Source organism: Leguminivora glycinivorella, chromosome 1 (genome assembly GCF_023078275.1).
Source record: "Leguminivora glycinivorella isolate SPB_JAAS2020 chromosome 1, LegGlyc_1.1, whole genome shotgun sequence".
Classification (NCBI taxonomy): domain Eukaryota; kingdom Metazoa; phylum Arthropoda; class Insecta; order Lepidoptera; family Tortricidae; genus Leguminivora; species Leguminivora glycinivorella.
The window spans coordinates 7,580,737-7,594,558 of NC_062971.1; the positions used below are offsets into that span (position 1 = coordinate 7,580,737).

The 13,822-nt window shown below is 40.1% G+C and overlaps 1 protein-coding gene across 1 annotated transcript; it reads right to left on the bottom strand.

Moving 5' to 3' along the window:
* Positions 1-154: 154 nt before the first annotated feature.
* LOC125227203 (venom protease-like) lies at positions 155-13,144 on the bottom strand. The gene is given in 9 exon segments (XM_048131457.1): positions 155-421; positions 1,327-1,487; positions 3,068-3,312; positions 3,586-3,754; positions 4,256-4,389; positions 10,951-10,994; positions 10,996-11,094; positions 11,660-11,760; positions 13,014-13,144. Coding segments are annotated over 9 exon segments (1,176 nt in total). The 5' UTR covers positions 13,075-13,144; the 3' UTR covers positions 155-259.
* Positions 13,145-13,822: the final 678 nt, after the last annotated feature.

Below are 13,822 nucleotides of genomic sequence, written 5' to 3' on the forward strand. Positions count from 1 at the left end.
TACAAAATTAAATAGATTTGCAACTTTTAAAATTCATACCGATTCTGGCATCCATCGTTGGATGCCAAAACCGGTTTAATCATTTGGAATGAAAATCCTAAAAACTTTTGGTTGGTTGGGTTCTCTCCGATGATACGAAACCCGGAAACGATAGTTTTTCTTTATTATTTATTTTCACCTTCAAAATTTATCGTAAAACTACAAAAATGTATTTTAATGCCCCTGAAATGTCTACTACACGAACACCGTCGAGTTAGAACTAAAACCTTGCGTTGTCGACGATCCACCTCAAGTACTTGTCGACGCGAGCGTACACGCCGGGATGATTGGGTTCGCCGCAGCGTATGCCCCAGGAAACGACGCCGATGACCGCCCAGCGCCCGCTGGACAACTGGTACATTAGCGGGCCGCCGCTGTCACCCTGCACATGTTAAAACAATGGTTTAAACTGGAAAGTCTGAAAACAAATTATCGGACGCGGCAGACGACTGATAAGTGTGCGCAGTCTTCGGCCCGTGGCTTGCGGCTGACAAAAACATCCAGCGCGCCAGATTTCTGTCGCACATCCGACCGCACAAGGTTACATCTATTGCTTACGTCCGATAGTTTACACAATTCAGTGTATATTGATTACCTATATATAGATACCCATAAGTCGCGGCTGTGAGCCGCGTTCGTCAGCCGCGTCCGTTCATTAGGGGCTGACAGCACCCAAAAAAATTGCGCAAAATTGATGTTACTTGCGCAGTTTTTTAAGACATACTATTAGTTTAAGTAAGGCAAGTACATTATATGTTATTATTCATTATATTTCAACGAACATAGCCGTAATCGATACACGATTTAACGAAATCGGCTCGATAAAAAAAAAATTCAAAGATTGGTCTCGACTTCGTCATTTAACGGTTCTATGTCGTTCAATTATTCACTTAGTTGTCTTTAATTAAAATTACAATAACAAAAATATACATATTTAAAACACTAACGAAACATATTGCGCAAACAACGCACCTTTCTATTTTTCCGTACTTTTCGTACCTAGTCGCCCTGTTTTAGTGATATCGCGCTCTCATTTACTCCCATGCGAATAGACAGTGTACGCTAGCGTCAAGGTTATTGAGTGTTGTCAGCGTCTTAATGTGAAAAGGGTTCCCAACAGAGTTAGGGTTTCCCCAAGCCTTTCAACGACGACCAAAAATAGCTCGTTAGCATGGTCGGATTTTTTAGCAATTAAAAATATGTATTAGGTAATCAAAATTCAAACTCAGAATAAAAATTTCGGAAACTGCGTTGGCACATCAACACGTATCAGTAGACTTTGGTTACCTGACAAGCGTCCTTCCCGCCGTCATAGCCGCCCGCACAGATGTTCTCCTCAAAGATGGAATCAGTGAAGGAGTTCACACAGCGCGAGTGCTCCCAGATCGGCACCGACACCTCCATCAGTACGTTGCTGTGCGGCCCGCCGTACGACTGAGTTCCCCAACCTGGTTAATATAAAGAAATTTATATTATTATTATATATTATAACATTATTATACTCGTAAGTCGAACTTGAAGCGCTGGTGGCCTAGCGGTAAGAGCGTGCGACTTTCGATCCGGAGGTCGCGGGTTCGAACCCGGCTCGTACCAATGAGTTTTTCTGAACTTATATACGAAATGTCATTTGATATTTGCCAGTCGCTTTTCGGTGAAGGAAAACATCGTGAGGAAACCGGACTAATTCCAATAAGGCCTAGTTACCCTTCGGGTTGGAAGGTCAGATGGCAGTCGCTTTCGTAAAAACTAGTGCCTACGCCAAATCTTGGGATTAGTTGTCAAAGCGGACCCCAGGCTCCCATGAGCCGTGGCAAATGCCGGGATAACGCAAGGAGGATGAGGATGATGACTCGTAAGTCGAACTTAAATCTAGTAGAGTAAGGCTCTCGTAACATTAGCAAACTGAGACGAGAACCTCAGATAGTATGAGTTTTCTCTGCGAAAAATGTGGCAGGTCGTGCCGCTCGCGAATGGGCCTCCACAGTCACCAAACCCGTTGTCGACATAGCAATGCGTAAATTGTCTGCAATAGACGCAAAGGCCTGTGATAATGATGAGTGGAGTTGTAAGTTATAACTCGGAGTTCCGAAATTGTAAGTTACTCTAAACAAGCGACACACAAATCGGCTAAACATAAGTGATGAACACAGCTGGTCTGTGTAGCTTCAATATGGCGATATCATTGTGGTAGTGTATCATAGGTGGCGATATCATGTGATCAAAGTCTTTATGTTACCCGGATCTCAATTCTCAACCACGCGGAAGTTGTATGCTACGAGCTACATATCGAAAGAGATAGAAAACTTGAGCTTAGTGTTTTAAATAGGGGCTTACCAATAATAATGGCACTTTGGTTGATTGCAGACCATCCCACTGGCGGCAGACAGATCGGCAACACGTACGTATTGAACACAGCCGGCCGATGCAGCTTCAGTGTGGCGATATCGTTTTGGTAATTAGTGTGATTAAAGTATTCGTGGTCCTCGATCACGAGGGAGTTATATGCGAGCTCCTCATCGAAAGAGATGGCTTTAAATGGGCTCTTACCCATGCGCGGATCCGGGGGGGGGGTCATGGGGGTCATGACCCCCCCCTGGAGCCTAAGTAGGCCATACAAATAGACCACGTGACCCCCCCCTGGGCAAGAAGCTGGATCCGCGCTTGCTCTTACCAATAATAATAGTAGCACTTTGGTTGATCGCTTTGGTTGACGTTTGGTTGGTCGATAATTGGCAGGAAGCTGCGCAGGATCGGGATAAGTGGCGTGCTCTCGTTTTGGAGGCCAAGATCCTCTTTGGATCACAGTGCCATACTAAGTAGTTAGTTGGTTGATCGCAGACAGTCCTACTGGAGGAAGGCAGATCGGCCAAACATAAGTATTGAACACAGTAGGCCTATGCAACTTCAGTATGGCGATTTCGTTGTGGTAGTTAGTGTGATCAAAGCTCAAAGTATTCGTGGTTATCGACCACGCGGGAGTTATATGCGAGCTACTCATAGAAAGAGATGGCTTTAAATGGGCTCTTACCAATAATAATAGCACTCTGGTTGATCGCAGACAGTCCTACTGGAGGAAGGCAGATCGGCCAAACATAAGTATTGAACACAGTAGGCCTATGCAACTTCAGTATGGCGACATCGTTGTGGTAGTTAGTGTGATCAAAGTCTTCGTGTTGCCGGACCTCAACTACGCGGAAGTTGTAGGAGCGGGAGTCGTTGTTCCGCTGGAAGTCGTATTCGCCGAGGCGGACGAATAGCTCGTCGGCTTTCCATCTGAAATTAGTGTTGTTGAAGAAATAACACAGGAAAAGGAATGCATATCGACTGATTGAAGGAAAGTTTAAAACATTAGCGACACAAGCAGGGTACACAACTTCTAATTACAGAGAAGTAGCAAAGGTCAACAGTCAGACTGTTGTTAAAGTCATAAGGGCGAAAATAGGTAATAATTAGGGTAGGCTGAGTAGGTACTTAAGCGCCCACCATGCGACCAGCGAGTAATGAGGCCACATGAGAATACCTAAAGTAACTATCATAAACCGGTACCTTCTTATGCAGTGTGCAGCTGTGAGCACGTGGCGGTCGGTGATGAGCACTCCTCCGCAGTACTGTTCGAAGCCTTCAGGAGTGATGGACGCCATCCACGGCCACTCGCGGGGGTTGGCCGGCCGCGCGCCCACCATGCGACCAGCGGACCGGGTGCTGAGACCGCATCCTGGATACATTCATTTCATCTTGAATCTAAATGAAATATAGTCGACAAGTGCTCTTTCTACCCTACAGATATTTTTTTCTAATTTGTTAAAGTTTTCAGACAGTATAGCTTTATAGGTTTCTAAGTAATCGGACATCAACAAAGATGTTCCCAACAGTTAGTAAGAGCTCGAGCATCGTGAGTGGAAGTAATACAAACATCCTAAAATCTATAATGTACTGAACGTTGGAGATACAATGCAATGCCCAAATTGATTTTCTGTATATACATACAGCCGAGGCTCGGTTCAACTTAATACTAAAAAAATCGTAGCAAACAGACGGCAAGCAAGGTCATACATTCTGCCTAAAATAATGTTGGAATGAATTTAAATACTCGGTAGTTGGGGAAGAGACAAAGTAATCAAAAATAAAACAACAGTTTTGTCCAGTAGGTAATTTATTTGAGACTTTAAGGTTATACAGGTGTGTACACATAATATTTATAAAAATCTCTACGGACCTCGGTTCTCCGCCTTCGTGATCTTAAGGATAGCGTCGTTGGCCTCCTCAATTGGCGCTGACGCGGGCAGGTCCCCGGCCAAGCCTTCGATCTGGTCCTGGTTCAGGGAGTCCGGGCAGCACACACCGATAGACCTGAAATAAAGATAGACTATAACTAATTTCGAAACGTAAGCGTTAATACAGAAGGGCTGTAATCTAACTGTAACTTGTATAGGATTTACATGCCGTGCGGTAGGCGTGCATTTTCCATAGGTACAATAAGTTGCAGTAGATCTTTATCGGCCCTCAATTGAAATAAATTATTGTTTTGAAGTAAGAACAAGTAGGTAGGTATCCGTATATAGGGACAAATATTAAATCATTTCTAACTATTAATTTCGAGTCGTAATCGTTTTGGTATTTTAAGCATCCTATGCACAAATAATTATGCTGAGCATAATTAGATCCTGACACATCTGGCCCACTTAACCAAAGTTTTCATTTATTAAAATGATAATATGAATAGGTGGGTCATATTATATTTTATGGTATTCGGCGAAGACGGTTACTTTAAAGTACGTAAGGGTCTGAACCTATTTACATTTAAACTACTTACGACGAGTTCACCGATTACCACCTACTAGTAATGAACGTTCATTGTCAACAGTATGTTTCATCCAGTAACGATAGCAAGCTTTCCAACGGCCTACTTTATAAGCGCATTATCGCCTAAACGCCGGATAAGGGCAATACTCCCATCTCACGTTTACGCCTCATTGGGGTCAAATATCTATTAGCACGAGGGGGTCTAACCAAGGTGCCGGTTAAGACGTTCGCCACGATGTTTTGACTTTGATTTACGTGTAAACGTTACTGAGGTTGACCTAAATGTTATTAGTTTAACCCTAGAGTTTGTGAAACTGAACATTTAACATTAACCAACACGTACCACTACCATAGATAAAAGATAACAAGTAAACACAAGATATTTCGAGAAGCAAAATAACAGACTTAAAATCGATTTTATAAATAGGTAGCACAGCAGTATATTTTTGGTTTCGATATAAGTAGTTACAAACCTAACCGAGACTTCTCTATCTAAAGGTATGTAGAGCTAAAGTCTGGTGCCGTAGCCGAATGGCATTTCTGCGACGCGAAACGAAAACGAAACTCCGCGAAAGGTAGTCTGGCTCTGTCGCGCCAATACGCAAGAGCGATAGAGATAGATATCTACGAGCGTTTCGTGAGCGTTTGTGCCATTCGGCTACGTACCCTGTTCGGAAAGAGAAGAGTCAAATAATGTTCTCTTTGATTCTTTTCTTTCCGCACAGGCTCTATTTGTCATTATCATAGCTGGGCATTAACTCGTTAATCCGTTAATCGTTAATTAACGAAGTTAACATTTCGATTAACGGATTAACTTTTAAGTTAACTTGAAAAAATGTTAACGGACTCGTTAACTTCCGTTAAATTTCTCCGAGTCCGTTAATCGTTAATCTAAATCTGCGAAAAACACGTTCTGAACGCTACTATAAAAGCCCGAAGTACGGCAAATCCTATGATTTGCCGGTAAATCCTAGGTTTTAACGATGTCGATGGCTAAAAGTCCGAAATATTACCTAAAAAAGTATTCTTCACGTGGATTTGCTTTTACTAACTTTGATTCGGTGAATCCTAAGCTTTACCATGGCGACTGTTGTAGTGATAGGGCAGCAAATTCGAGCCCTATTTACGACCACATTCGCTTCCCTAGCCTCTACCGCCCAAAGTGCCACAACAGTCCCGTCACCGCCAGCATCTCTCCTGACACAGCTCTTGGCAGTAGCTCAGGCAATCACTGCCTTCCACGTGCAGCCTAGAGTTCAATAGGCTAGCTGTACTTCGGCCTTTTACAGAAATATAATACGTTATAGTGGATACTGATGCAACTATAGTATTTTATGCAACTGGTGGTTAAAAGAGGTCAAAAAAGGCGAGTGGCGTCGTGGGTAACAATTTGAGGCGGAGCCGAAAATTGTTAATAAAGACGCCACGAGCATTTTTTGACTCAGTTAAACACCGTTGCATACAATAATTTTTCTACGACCAAGCACTTACTTTGAAAGAAAATTACAAATTCAATAAATACCTACTTTCAGTCATCTTAGTTATCTAGTGGACCACCTACCATTTCGAATATGCAGTTTGAGTGCAAACATGAAAATAAAACTGTCTATGGTACATGGTTCTTTGAAGCCTGGCCACTAAGACGAATCGAGTCGAGTTGAATCGAGTTGTCATACATTTGAATGCGATTCGACGCGTCGCCAATGATCGCAGCAGAAAACGAACGAGTCTCGACTCTGCGAATGCCAGGCTTTATCCATAGCTGGGCACCGTTAATCAAATAGTTAACTTCGTTAATCGCTAATCCGTTACTAAAAAAGTTAACTTCGTTAATCGTTAAAGCGATACATTTCGACAAATTTAACGTAAGTTAAAGTTAATCGTTAATCCGTTAACACGTGAAAAAAAAAGAACTTTTCTTTAAATATTTTTTCTACTCCCGTACTGTTATTCGTGACTTACAAGGTCGTGCATAGTACTTTAAAACCCTACATAAAAGATGTCAGGACAAGTCTATCTAGTCTATACCCTGAAAACATTTAGTAGCAGTAGCACGATATAGCTGTTACAGTTCAGTAAATACATTGCTACCAACTTAACAAACCAATCACATCATCGTAGAAAATTAAAATATTGTATGAAATAGGTACATTGTTGCCAACCTTAGAATGTCAGATAAAGCCTGGCATTCGCAGAGTCGAGACTCGTTCGTTTTCTGCTGCGATCATTGGCGACGCGTCGAATCGCATTCAAATGTATGACAACTCGATTCAACTCGACTCGATTCGTCTTAGTGGCCAGGCTTCAAAGAACCATGTACCATAGACAGTTTTATTTTCATGTTTGCACTCAAACTGCATAAGGTAATGGCGCCTATTAACGTGGTACTTAAGGCAGATTTCAAAAGATACCAAAAAATTAAGGGTATCAAAGCTCATTAACGACCACAAATATTTTTTTTATGGAAGAGTATTTATTGAACTATTAGTTTTGAAGAGTTTTAGGATCATTTTAGTTTATTATATGTCATAAAATGATTATTGAAGCCAACATACCTAAATTTTCTATTACCGTGGTAATGAACAGGTTGCAGTTCTATTAACGCGAATTGAGATTTCATTACCGAGGGTATGAATGACAGTGTTTTTCTGCCATCGGTAAATAGAAACCCATCTCAAAATTCGGAGCTTAATACCGACGGTTGAATATACAAATTATGACAAATACATATACCTATACTATCCTCCTTTATGAATACCCACAGAAGACTCAGTTTCACCTAAGAAATCTGTACTTACGATACACTAAATGTCATATTTTGATACAAGACTAATATGTCGCTCGGTAATAGATACTTCTATAGGAACCCATTACCGACCCAAACAAATATTGCATGGATCGGTAATAGATTCTTATATATTCTATTACCGAGGGTTATCTGATCGTACCATCGGTAATAGGCATAAATTGGAGTATTATAAAATCTAATTCCGACCCATAAAAACAAAGTCATACAGATGTATTTTCATTACAAATCAAAATAAAATATTGCAACCTTATATTAAAACCAAGTTTACATAACTGGTAAGTAAGCATCAGACTTTATGTCAATGTTTAAAAAAATTGACAAATTAACGGTTTTCATAGAAACTACGAAATCAGTCATAAAGTTTTTGCTAAAAATTAAGGTTTTGTTGAATAATTTTCATACCGCGTAAATAGTTCTTTGATAGCGTGAATAGATCAAGATTGAAACAACTGTAAGACATTATATAACTGATCACATATACTTAAAATAAAGCAAAAAGAACTAATATCACTACTTTAACTATTACCGTGGTATACCACAGTAATAGAATCTACTCACGAAATGGCGCCTTTCACCGCTGTCTTTTAATTTCCACTTTAAACACATTTCCAGGCTAAACAATACGTAAAAAGTACTCAGAAGTCATGTAGAAAACTATAAACAATAATTTGAAATGCATAACTTTCACCTGTTTGCCATAATTATTACATAAACTACTAAATGAGATTGGAGTTCACTTAGGTTTAGCGTCACACGTCAGTATGACACAAACTCTTCTCGCGGCCCCGTGGCAAAAACTGTCAAATAGCGAGCGTCTTCTTTCATTCACACTCTCTATCGCCTATATGTGCGTTAGTCAACTAAACAGGCTTCCTTTGTGTGAGTAACTTTTTTTTAAAAATTGGTCGGTTTGCCTATAAAATGCGTATTTGCAAATGCGGCGGTAATGGACGTCGATTTCGATACCCGCGTTGATAGCCGCCGTTACCTTATTCGAAATGGTAGGTGGTCCACTAGATAACTAAGATGACTGAAAGTAGGTATTTATTGAATTTGTAATTTTCTTTCAAAGTAAGTGCTTGGTCGTAGAAAAAGTATTGTATGCAACGGTGTTTAACTGAGTCAAAAAATGCTCGTGGCGTCTTTATTAACAATTTTCGGCTCCGCCTCAAATTGTTACCCACGACGCCACTCGCCTTTTTTGACCTCTTTTAACCACCAGTTGCATAAAATACTATTTTCTACTCCCGTACTGTTATTCGTGACTTACAAGGTCGTGCATAGTACTTTAAAACCCTACATAAAAGATGTCAGGACAAGTCTATCTAGTCTATACCCTGAAAACATTTAGTAGCAGTAGCACGATATAGCTGTTACAGTTCAGTAAATACATTGCTACCAACTTAACAAACCAATCACATCATCGTAGAAAATTAAAATATTGTATGAAATAGGTACATTGTTGCCAACCTTAGAATGTCAGATAAAGCCTGGCATTCGCAGAGTCGAGACTCGTTCGTTTTCTGCTGCGATCATTGGCGACGCGTCGAATCGCATTCAAATGTATGACAACTCGATTCAACTCGACTCGATTCGTCTTAGTGGCCAGGCTTCAAAGAACCATGTACCATAGACAGTTTTATTTTCATGTTTGCACTCAAACTGCATATTCGAAATGGTAGGTGGTCCACTAGATAACTAAGATGACTGAAAGTAGGTATTTATTGAATTTGTAATTTTCTTTCAAAGTAAGTGCTTGGTCGTAGAAAAATTATTGTATGCAACGGTGTTTAACTGAGTCAAAAAATGCTCGTGGCGTCTTTATTAACAATTTTCGGCTCCGCCTCAAATTGTTACCCACGACGCCACTCGCCTTTTTTGACCTCTTTTAACCACCAGTTGCATAAAATACTATAGTTGCATCAGTATCCACTATAACGTATTATATTTCTGTAAAAGGCCGAAGTACAGCTAGCCTATTGAACTCTAGGCTGCACGTGGAAGGCAGTGATTGCCTGAGCTACTGCCAAGAGCTGTGTCAGGAGAGATGCTGGCGGTGACGGGACTGTTGTGGCACTTTGGGCGGTAGAGGCTAGGGAAGCGAATGTGGTCGTAAATAGGGCTCGAATTTGCTGCCCTATCACTACAACAGTCGCCATGGTAAAGCTTAGGATTCACCGAATCAAAGTTAGTAAAAGCAAATCCACGTGAAGAATACTTTTTTAGGTAATATTTCGGACTTTTAGCCATCGACATCGTTAAAACCTAGGATTTACCGGCAAATCATAGGATTTGCCGTACTTCGGGCTTTTATAGTAGCGTTCAGAACGTGTTTTTCGCAGATTTAGATTAACGATTAACGGACTCGGAGAAATTTAACGGAAGTTAACGAGTCCGTTAACATTTTTTCAAGTTAACTTAAAAGTTAATCCGTTAATCGAAATGTTAACTTCGTTAATTAACGATTAACGGATTAACGAGTTAATGCCCAGCTATGGCTTTATCTGACATTCTAAGGTTGGCAACAATGTACCTATTTCATACAATATTTTAATTTTCTACGATGATGTGATTGGTTTGTTAAGTTGGTAGCAATGTATTTACTGAACTGTAACAGCTATATCGTGCTACTGCTACTAAATGTTTTCAGGGTATAGACTAGATAGACTTGTCCTGACATCTTTTATGTAGGGTTTTAAAGTACTATGCACGACCTTGTAAGTCACGAATAACAGTACGGGAGTAGAAAAAATATTTAAAGAAAAGTTCTTTTTTTTTCACGTGTTAACGGATTAACGATTAACTTTAACTTACGTTAAATTTGTCGAAATGTATCGCTTTAACGATTAACGAAGTTAACTTTTTTAGTAACGGATTAGCGATTAACGAAGTTAACTATTTGATTAACGGTGCCCAGCTATGGTCATTATTGGGCATTTGCAGAAATTGGGACCCAAAATTAGTGACAGTTTTTAACAAAAATGTCAGTTTTGTGCTGACTTAAGAATAAAAATTGCCTAAAAACCAACTTTTTTCATGTTCTAAATGTAGATTGCTTATAGTTTATGTAATTAACACAAAAACAATATTTTTATTGAAATTTCATTTTTGCAAATGCCCTATTACGTCCTGTTCTGTTACACAAACAGTTGACACTCTGGGCGCAGTATGGTTCATTTAATTGTATCCTTCACGATGACTTCGTGACCTGCAGAATTGTCATATTGGTATCACGTGTTCGATTGGTACGGTACGTTTTTTTACAGTTTTGTTAGTATTTCTATTAGTTTGTTACTCACGTCCGTTGGATGATGCACAGGTAGTCCATGAACAGGGTGAAGTCCCGCTTTAAACTCCTCCATCACGCAGTGGTGCAGATGCCGACAGTGGCCGCCTTTGCCGCTGCCGCCAGGCAACGTGCACGCTTGGTACGGTATATTTTTCTGGTAAAAATAAATTTAGGTAGGAATAGATTTCCAGAAATTAGATAGGATATGATTGGGCTTAATTATGAAATAGGGCAAACATTATCGAGGCGTAACTGACTATGTCATGACGGTTCAGGCCCCGTAGCCGAATGGCATTTCTCCGACGCCAAACGAAAGCGATACGCCGCTGGCTCTGTCGCGCCAATACGCAAGCGCGATAGAGATAGATATCTACTAGCGCTTCGTTTCGTGAGCGTTTCGTGAGCGATTGTGCCATTCGGCTAGCCACCCAGTTCTGTTAAATTACATTCCAATACTTCTCTAGCCTCTCGAGCACAACTTGCCTTGTCGCGCGCGAGTCCATACTTGAAGTCGCGCTTGATGTATGGACTCACGCGCGACAAGCAAGTTGTGCGAAAGGGTCAGTGTTATAGGTTATATTTACATAGGCTTCACCCGACTCAAGGGGGCGTCGAAGCCGCCTGGCTTTGGACCGCGCGCGTCGGGTAGGACGTTTTTTTTTAATAGTTATAAGTACTACATTTCTGATAGTTACAGATATTTATAACATACTACGTACCTGATTGTCACTGAGCTCCACGAAGCGCTTGTGGCGGCCGTGGCCAATATGCATACCGCCGGCCGCGAACACATCTTCCCAAGCCTCGCCCTCGAAGTGCGCTGCAAAAACTCACACAATCGGTCTGCGGCTTTGGCTTCAATACCTACTAAAATTCCTAGAAAGCTTTCTAAGCTACACAATTTCATAGTCACTGCGTGAGAACAACAATAGCCTACATAACATCAATTGCTAGTACCTACGTTCGAGTAGGCATATTTATCTGTGTATGCTCAGCTTATGCTATCTTGATAAGTTAGTTTACAGGTACCTAGTGTAGGTACTTAGATCTAGAGTGTTACCATCTTGTGGTTAACATCAACTGTCAAGCTAGGGTTTAAATATATGGTAGCTTGTATAGTCTGAATAACGGGCAGTTTCAAAATTTAGGACCCAAAATTAGCGTAAGTCGTTAACAAAATTAACTCGCTGTCAGTTTTGTGACGATAAATTAAGCATGAAATTTCAATAAAAATATTGTTTTTGTGTTAATTACATAGACTTTAAGCGATAATCTACATTCAGAACGTGATAATAGTAAATTTTTTGTCAGATTTTATGCTTAATTGTCGTCATAAAACTCACAGCGAGTTAATTTTTGTTAACGACTTACGCTAATTTTGGGTCCCTAATTCTCAAAATGCCCCAATAAGATGAGTATTTGTGTAAATAATGTAATTATTTTGGCCCGCAAGGCATGGATTGTAATTGCCGCTGAATATAAATCATTCCCATTTTCCCTGCATTTGTCATGTATGGCGGCGGTCACTAGGTAAACGTATATATGTATAATATGTCTTATGTTATAAAGAGAAATGTTCACTTCGAAATTCAAGCGTTGCAAGACAGAAAACTTAAAAATAGAACACAGTTAAATCTGATTCTCTATCATCACTTCATCAGTGTTCGTGTTTAAAAAACTAAAATACGAAGTGTCCGTACGCCGGCTAACATACAAAACACATTAGTGCGTGTTTCGGTTAATAAGTCGACTTCCTCTGAACGCCTGGAATAAGCAATTTGTAAAACTGACTTATCGATTAACCACTTAGGTACCTACCTATTGTTTTTGAGTAAAGACACTTTTATAGAATTTAAATTAGGCAGGTTGTTGAAAATGCGTAAAAATAAACGTTGAAATAGGTACACTAGGTAGCTAAACCTATACCTACATACAGACTGGGCGCGGATGCAATAAATAAAATAAAACTACTTAATCGGTATTATAGCATTAGGTAATACCAAATACTACAGCATATTATTTTGATAGTAGATTAGACCTCAATATTTTTTTTATGCAAAAAAAGGAACTTACACTTATAATCATTTCCCTGGGCACCAAGCACACTAAAAGCCAACAACATAAATAGCAACATGGTTGCGACCCGGCCTCGGCACAAGCACTAATTGTTCACCAGACATTTAGGCCGAGGCGGATGCTGCCCCGATAGGACAGTAATCCACAGGATGCACTGATAACAGTAAAAAATTATACTCAATTGTTTACCGAAAGTCGGACTAAATAACAGACATATAAATAAATAGAACATTACACAAATTGAGAGCCCCGCGGTAAGCCTGTTCTGTCTGTGTTGTGGGTATTTATTGTTAGATACAGACAGACAAAAGCTGGTGCGAATATTTATTCCACATTTTTGCCTGATAAAGCAAGTAAAAAAGAAAACAGACAGACAGACGGACAGAGTCGCACCATAATGGTTCCTTTTGTACCTTTTTGGTACGGAACCCTAAAAATGTGAAAATTAGATAGGTCGCGCGCATTCATAATAATAGTTATTTGTTATACAAGGGAGCAAAGTTGTATTTTTAACCCCCGACGCAAAAACGACGGGGTGTTATAAGTTTGACGTGTCTGTCTGTCTGTCTGTCTGTCTGTCTGTCTGTCTGTCTGTCTGTCTGTCTGTTTGTCTGTGTGTGTGTCTGTCTGTGGCATCGTAGCTCTCGAACGGATGAACCGATTTTGATTTAGTTTTTTTTGTTTGAAAGCTGAATTAGTCGGGAGTGTTCTTAGCCATGTTTGATGGTAATCGGTCCACTATGTCGGAGGTTATTCAAAATTTTAATTAGTTTTTTTTTAATAAAAAAAAATTACAATGGTATGTG